General features: G+C 38.2%; 1 protein-coding gene across 1 annotated transcript; it reads left to right on the plus strand.

Annotated features, from left to right (window-relative positions):
* Positions 1 to 3649: 3649 nt before the first annotated feature.
* Positions 3650 to 6627, plus strand: LOC101298668 (putative vesicle-associated membrane protein 726-like). The gene is made up of 5 exons (XM_004290174.1): positions 3650 to 3981; positions 5389 to 5530; positions 5622 to 5742; positions 5850 to 5912; positions 6167 to 6627. The coding sequence occupies exons 1-5, from the start codon at positions 3792 to 3794 to the stop codon at positions 6308 to 6310; spliced, it is 660 nt and encodes a 219-aa protein (XP_004290222.1). The 5' UTR covers positions 3650 to 3791; the 3' UTR covers positions 6311 to 6627.
* Positions 6628 to 8816: the final 2189 nt, after the last annotated feature.

Raw genomic sequence — 8816 nt, forward strand, 5'->3', positions numbered from 1 at the left:
CATGAAGATCAAGGCGTCAACCAACCTTGCTGCCGCCGCTACCAGAAAACCAACCACTACACCCCCGCTCCTCATCATCGCCATCGCGTTTTCATTAGACCCGTCACAGATCAAAGACACCAAGGTCACAAACACACAGCCATCTTGCCAACCTAGATCAGCAACCTGATCTGAGCCAACTCGTGTATTCACGGCCAGAGCACTCCAATCTGCCGTTGGACCAACAAAACCACAACCCGCCATCACCTCTGACGCCAAACCGACCCACTACCACTCCCACGACTTCGAAGTAGCCAACTTAGAAGACCCAACTACCATTGTCAACCACTTTGATGTCACTCTCCCTCATCGCCGATTTTGCCATCTGAGCGTTGGACGCGTCGCCGGATGGAGAATAAAGACTTTTTGAAACACTAACTGCGCTCTCGAGAGAGAAGAAGAGCAAGAATAAAACAAGTTTTGGTTGAAGTTATATATCATGTAAGGAGTCGGTTTTCTCCAATCTCAGGTTGTTGTGTATTAGGTCGACCAAATATGTTGAATTTGGTGAGGATACATGTTTGGCCGTAAATCCTATTATAATGTTAGGGGGTCGACAATGAATCCAACCCGACAACAAAATTTAAATTCAACCCGATAATATTTCTTCTCTGAAATAACTTGGTTCATTTAGCTGAATAAAAATGCAAAATATGCGCACACAGACGCCGATTGAGTACATTTGGTCATTGTATGCAATATTGCTTTTCCAAAATAATCTCATACGTTTCTTATTTAGGTACAAATGAAAATTAAACCAACACACGCATCGATCATATCTGGTCATTGTATGCATATTTCTTCTCTAGAATAACCTCGTACGTTTCTTATTTAAATAAAAATGAAAATTAGACTCCGATATCTATCTGTTTGACTGTTTCAAACTTTCAATCATCTAGGCTGCCTCTAGATCTTGCTTGAAGGTAAGACACATGGTGGTGGAAGGCATCTATGCATTCTATTATTTTCATTCAAGTTAATGCCAAGCACAACACGCCAAACATTCATCTAACTGCAGGAAACAATACAAACACATTATCATGATCAATTATTACCTGGTCTTCCCAACCATTTGGAGCAGCAACTTCAGGAATTATACCACTCTTGTCATCAATGAAACTTCACTTCTCTGTGAGGGTACTAAGCAAAGCACCCCATTCTTTTGGAAATCTTGCTCACCATGAATAATTACCAAGCCTGGAAGGCTCCACTTGTAACTAAAATTGGCCTCGTGCTTTTTCCTTTTGCGTTGCAGCCTGCTGTTTGCTATATTTTCTGTTCTTTATTTCTTTTCCCTCGTTCTTAATGGAATTTTCATTATTGACCCCAAAAAAAAAAAGGAAGTAGGGATTTTAAGAACACATGAATGATGAGTATAAATCGGCTATAAGCTTTACATTTAAAGTTTAAACTTTCACAATTGTAGACAATAACAAGGGTAACTAGGTATGATTGCCTCAATTTATATTTGGGTCGATCAATGTTATTCTAATGATAAAGAAGTGTTGTACAATGAATGGTTTGAAAATTAAACCGTGAAAGGACAATGTATAAAAATAAAAACAAAAGGGGAGGACGATCTTATTCATTTTTTAACAGGTAAAGCCATACGGCAATTTCATTGATACCTAAGTTAGAATGACACAGATACATGTCTTCCCTTGTCAAACATTTGGACAAGTTAAGGACGTGGCATGCTAGCACCATTCATTACAAAGATTCTGTTCAATTATTTCTAGCAGAAAAATAAGAAATACTAGACACACAAAGCTTAGGAACCTAACAAAAGGATTACTGGACATAAAATAGCTAAAAAACTACTTTAAACCTTGGAGGCCCAAAATTGAAAGTCAACCTTGGACCTAAACAACCCTCCATAGACTTGACAAGAGCCAACCCGAGCCCATTAGCCTTGGCCAAGCCTAGATCCAGCATCCAATCTTCATCGATGACCTACGCTCCACACCTGCGCACCCACGCTGCCGTGCTTGCAAATCCGAAGGGAAAAAAACCACGCCGTCGTCGATTGAGGTCCCACAACGCCATCAATCCCCAAGTTGAATCGAAAAACCGAATCTGAAACTAGAATCAAGCATCAAGGTCTCTGATCAGATCTCTCATACGATCGTTTGGAGGTGTTTACATCGAAATCCCCGTCCGGCAGCAAACCACAAGGCATCGGCATGGCCAAAGGCCCAAAATCTCACCTGCCTTCGCCGCCGGACGAAGCTAGTTGTGAAGAAAAGCCCCGTCTGCCGCCCTAGTAATTTGTTAGCTATTTGAATGAAAACAATTGATGAAATTCATTATTGGCTTCCAATTTGTTTCATTTTACAGAAATTTTATGGACGATCTTATTCATTGACAATAATCCATGCCATTTTATTGACAATGATCCATGCCATTTGTTATGATGGCATTGGTTGTAATTGGTAGCTAGGTTGCTAACATTGAGTTAATCAATCATTTTCTATTCGCATTAAAATAAACGAAGTATTTTTACTTAAGGAGGATAGAGGGGACAAATTACATCTTGGTTGGATAAATTGTTGAATCTTGGAGATCATGCTAGGCAACGACTCTGGCGCCATTAGCTTTTAACCTATTTGTACATCTGAAACAAACAAGACTAATGACAAGTGTTGAGCAGCACATCATGTGTGTTTTTTTTTTTTTTTTTTTTTTAAGTCTAAAAGACTAAATTACAAAGAACCTCTCCTCAAGTAACCACTACCAAATAAATCAAAATTCACTGCTACCCTAACAGACCTCGACAAATTCAACTCCCAACATACTGTGTTTCCTAGCATGATTATCCTCTTATCTCATATAGTTTATATATAATAATAAAAAAATAAATAAATGAAAGACTAATACGCGGTAAACTACATTTTCACATACCACTTAAAATTCATGTTAGATGGTAACTGATATGAACAACCATGTTAATGAAATTCTCAAGTAACAACATTGTGAAGGCATCCTAGATATGAGCTTAATGAAAATAGTCGTCCAGTAATGTTTTCAAGTTTTCGCAGTTAAGAATCAGAATTGTGACATTGCATACTTATAAGTCACAAATATGTGACAACTACAAAAATTATATTCAAGTTTTGTTTGTAAAACTTTAAAGCTTTTAGTGGAACTGTCACAATGACGGAGCAAAAAATTATAAATAAGAGGTTTCATTATATGTTGCATGAACTCATTTAAACCAAGTTACAAAATAAAAAATAAAAACATATACAAATCGAAACTTGGAGGTGCCATGCCCCCCTTTGGCCTTTAAGTAGTTTCGCCGCCGTGTAGCCTTTAGCCTTAGATATAACCCAAATTAGATTAACACACGTTTTCAAAATGTCGGAAGATGGTAACAGATCCATGGGTAAAAAATTTTCAACGCGGCCGGAAAAGCCATTAATCTTCAACGCTTTTACTTGATCCCCCCTTTCTAGAGGGCTCTTCTCTGCGCGTCCTCCTTGACTTTTGTTCTCGAAATCAAATTTCAAAAATTCAAAACTAGACCACAAAACCGTGGCATTTCCGTCATTTCCACGAACTCGGAGGGCACCTTCAAGTCTTCAACACCCCCAATAACAAAGACCAACTTGGCTACCTAGCTTCTCATCTAAGCAAAAAACCCAAACCAGCCCCTTTCCTCTTTTTCTCTCCCAAATCCACCAAACCCTTTCTTCCTCTGAAAATCTCAAAGCTCCATCACCACCTAGGGTTAGGGTTTCGAATCGAATCCGATGGGGCAGCAATCGTTGATCTACAGCTTCGTGGCGCGCGGGACCGTGATCCTCGCCGAGTTCACGGAATTCACCGGCAACTTCACCGGCATAGCTGCTCAGTGCCTCCAGAAGCTTCCCGCCACTAACAACAAGTTCACCTACAACTGCGACGGCCACACCTTCAACTACCTCGTCGATAATGGCTTCAGTAATTCCTCTTCTCTCTCTCTTGTTGATCACCTTTCGCTACTGTTTTGGTCCGATCCAGGGCTCGATCGTGGTTTTTGATTCGGTTTTTTGCTTGATTTGAATTGTCAAAGTCGTTTCTGTGCTGAGTCGTGTTTATTTTTGGATGAACTTGTTTTCGATTGGCTTTCGTGTGAGATTCGTGGCAGTGGAGTTGGAAATGGTTTAATTATTCTTTCTTTTATAAGAAATTTTATGTCTCGTGGATTTTTTTTGATTGATTGTGCAAGTATTGTGTGTTTACTAAATTTAGCTTAAGTTTGCACAATTGAAATAAGTCAAATAAAGAGAAAGTTGATAGCTGTTTAGGTGTACGTATAATAAGTGTTTCGTTTGATCTGAGTCATTGACTTTAATCCTCATATCAGAAGAAGATATATTTGAATTTAGGTACAGCTTATTAGTTTTCATGATCATCAGCCGGAGTTGGGATTCAAATTTTCGATTTTCTTATTGCAATTTGTGAAACTCATGCAAACCAATATAAGGTTCCTTTCAGATTGCTCGAAAATTTTCCTGCAGTCAAATGGAGCATAGTTTCTATAATGTTTGTCAAAGCTAGTGATACTTGTGCATTTCAATGGCTTGGGGATCTTGTTCTGTTTGTTTTCTGTTTGATTATTAGGTACTTGACGGTCCTACAATATTATATTTTTCGGTCGTTGCTTCCATATTAAAGTTTAAGAATTGCGCAAGGGTGAACTAGTGTTTTTCATGATCATAGACACTATATTAATTGAACTGAGGTTTACTTATAATCGTTTATATGATTATTGCAGTCGGTTGGAAATTATTATTTCAGCATTTCATATACAAACCAGAGATTTAGCTCTTTCTTTTTTCCTTTTTGATTTATCTGACTAGCATTTATAGTGTTGTTCGTAGTTGCTTGTTTCCAAATTGGTCAGAAGCTTACGACTTGAGATGTAACAATAGAGCAGCAAGGATAGTGGTTATTGACTAATCTAAAGTCTGAAGTACTAATCTGATGTATGTTTTGAACCATACTTTTATGAAGTGCAAATTTTAAAGAAAAGGACTACCCAAGTGTTACCAGTTATAGAGCAGCGAGGACAGTAGTTATTGACTAATCTAATTTCTGAAGTACTGATCTGATGTATGGTTTTGAACCATACTTTTATGAAGTGCAAATTTGAAAGAAAAGGACTACCTAAAGTTACCAGTTATATACAGTTTCAGGTTATTTGCCACAAAAACCATAACACAATGTCATGTTGGGCAGTATAAGAATTTGATCACTGTAAATGCAGGGTTAGCTAATAGGAACTCTTTATTGTTTTGCTTACCTCTTTGATCTTCATTACGTTTAATGTATATGAGAACTAACTTCAGCCTTTGAATGCCACAGCATACTGTGTAGTTGCAGTTGAGGCTCTTGGTCGACAAGTTCCTATTGCCTTCCTCGAGCGAATCAAGGAAGATTTTACCAATAGATATGGTGGAGGAAAAGCTGCGACAGCAGTTGCAAATAGTCTGAACAAGGAATTTGGGTAACTGTTGCTTTATTTTTTTTCATTTATTAAATGGATTGTGCCTCACATTTGCTATAAAGTTTCCTAATGTTACAAATTGGTGATATAGGTCTAAGCTGAAGGAGCATATGCAATATTGTGTGGATCACCCCGAGGAGATCAGCAAACTTGCTAAAGTAAAAGCTCAGGTTTCAGAAGTGAAAGGAGTTATGATGGAAAATATTGAAAAGGTAAGCATTTGTTATCTCTTTCCATAATTAGGTAACGAACTACCTAGAAGTTGGGATCAATCTGGTGTCATGTGTGTTTACATTTGATTGATGGTGTTCCTTTACAGGTTCTTGATCGTGGGGAAAAGATAGAACTTCTGGTGGACAAAACTGAGAACCTTCGCTCACAGGTCAGAGAATGACATCTTTAGTTAATTTTGGCTAAATAGAGTTATTTTATAGAAGAGTAATGATACAAAAAGACCAACGATTAGATAGTACATGGTTAGACTTCTCAAATGTGTATAATATATGGTGGGCTATATATTAGATATCAATAGCCAATTTAATTACATATTATCAGCTGTACTTTTTCATTGGTAATGGTATTTGTAATCATACTTCTATTATATGCTGTATTGCTTATTGTGGTGGTGTAATGCAGGCACAAGATTTCAGGCAGCAAGGAACCCAGATGAGGAGGAAGATGTGGTTTCAGAACATGAAGATCAAGCTGATAGTTTTGGGAATCTTAATCGCCTTGATTCTCATCATTGTCCTATCTGTTTGCAATGGATTCAAGTGCTGATGAATCCTAAGACGCTTTCAAGGAATTTGGTGGAGTTTCTACTGCTGTTATCTACAGTGCTGGTCTACGTATTATTATTTTTGGTTACATACACCACCTTCTGGCATAATTCTCATTTTAAAAGACAGCTTGTATAGTTTGTATCGGTGAATTCTTTTCTATATTAGTCTCTTGGATGTGTGAATGGTTTTTGATTCTCTTTGTTCCATTGAACTTGTGTTGTAGCAAAGAGAAATGGCAAATCATTGTGATTGGTTTCAGATTTGTTATTCATGCATAGCAGTCGGAATATATGAAGCTTCTGTTGCATCTTTATTGCCACATCTATAACCCGAAAACAGGTGCAAGTTATTTTCCAACTTGCATATGCGAACCAAAACCCCCTATATGCTGCTGCCCCGAACCAAAAAGTATTACTTTATCAACTCCTAACCAACATTTCACGTATGCAAGTATGAACTCGTTCTTGCAATCTCACTGGTCAAAATTGGCAACTCTTCCGTGTCAAAGAAAATCGTAGTGCTCTATGTGCGACTTGTAGTAGGGTGGCTGAAAGCCTCCCAATTTACGTTTTGTTTCCTGTTCCACCACCCTCTGCACATTTCTTGACCAAATTTTACACTAAAATTATCAATTTATCATATGGGGAATGGTAAGTAGTCTTTCTGTGAAGACAGAACTGCCATTTCCCCAGCTTACTTTTACTGCAGCGGTGGTAGTCTAGTGTTTATCTCACCATTTAGCCCCCTGATACTTCATGCGAACAACTTTGTATCAAGCTGATTTACTAATTGGGAATAGCTCCTTTCATATTGTTCATGAAATGCCTCAAATTTTATCAAATTATTCAATCAGGACACAATAGCTAGCTGCACCAGCGGGCAGACAATTCAGGATGTTACACGTTACAGCCTTCCAAATCACAACATCATCTACTCACTAGGTGAATGAGACTTCAATATATGGAATTCAAAAAAGTACAATGAACGTATTAACTTGTAATGGTAAGAACTGGAATTCAAAAAAGTACAATGAAATTATTTGACATCTAATGTGTCTTCTTATATTTCTGGCCATGAGTGAGTTTTGCCTTACAGGTTCACTCAGTTTTTCCCTCACATAGCCCAAGAAATTGTTAATGTCCCTCTCTCAATTAAACCTACAGATGATGTTCTGATATGATGAAATTCTGTTAATGGGTTGTTATCTTTTTCGGATGCATATGAGCTTGGTCGTTTGCACTTGGACGGTCATCCTTGGGTTTCAACAATTTGGCGAGGTTTTATTCCACCTCGTTACTCTATTCTAGCTTGGCGGTTATTCCATAATAAGTTGCCTACGGATGATCAACTTCAGAAGAGGGGTATTCTTATGGTGTCTGTCTGTCAAATGTGTACATTTGGTCATATGGAGGACTCTACTCACCTTTTTGTTAATTGCTCTTTTGCTCAAAACATTTGGCAGTGGTTGGCTTGTTGTTTTGACACATCATTACCATCATCAAGTTCTCTATTAGATCTCTGGAATGCTTTTCATAGTAAGGCCTTCACCCCTCAGCTTTCAAATTTTATGGCTTGCATGTGGTTTATTTGTTCTTATGACTATTTGGAAAGCCCATAACAAGCTTAGGTATGAAGATAAGAAGCCATCTCTCATGCGAGTTTTCAGGTCCACTAAAGCTTGGTTATTATTTTTGGCTCCTCATGTTCCAGGCTTTACTAATGGTGTTTTGGATACTCAATACTTATTGGTCTTGGTGTCTCTCCAAAAAAGAAAGTTTTGAAGGAGCCTCGTCTCATATTATGGCATCCTCCTCCCATATCCTGGATTAAACTTAATACTGATGGTTTAACTAAAGGCAATCCAGGTCCCGCTGCTTGTGGCGGAGTTTTTTTGGGACTCTTTGGGTCGTTATATTGGTGGTTTTTGCAAAGGCTTGGGGCATCGTTCTGCTTTTTATTCTGAACTAATGGCTATTATTATTGGGATTGAACTCGCTTTTCAGCTAGGGTGGCATAATTTGTGGTTAGAAAGCGATTGTGCAAGCGTGCTTACATGTTTGTTGTCATCCCGATTTTCTTCCTCTGTGGTCTCTTCGAATAGCATGGAGTAATTGCATGCACCATATCAGATCAATGACTTTTCGTTGTTCTCATGTTTTTCGGGAAGGAAATAATGTTGCTGATGGTTTTGCAAATTTGGGTTTGGGTTCTTCATTACTTTGGCATGTTTCTCCTCCTCCTAGTGTATCTCTTTTCCTTTTGAGGATGCATTTAAGTATCCGAATTATCGAGTTAATTAGATGGCAGACCTGATAGTGACTGTCTGGTGTTGGCGGTCTCTTATTATCTTCAGTAGCAGTTTGCAGTCTCATCTGGCAGGTTGTTTATGGAGCTGAGATTGGTGTTCACAGCTGCTTTGATGCTCCAAATTATATGGACTACTTGTATGTTTTGTCTACTTTCCTTATGGTTTGTAAAAGAGATGGGAATACCCTATTCTTTTT

Source organism: Fragaria vesca, linkage group LG2, assembly GCF_000184155.1.
Source record: "Fragaria vesca subsp. vesca linkage group LG2, FraVesHawaii_1.0, whole genome shotgun sequence".
NCBI lineage: Eukaryota > Viridiplantae > Streptophyta > Magnoliopsida > Rosales > Rosaceae > Fragaria > Fragaria vesca.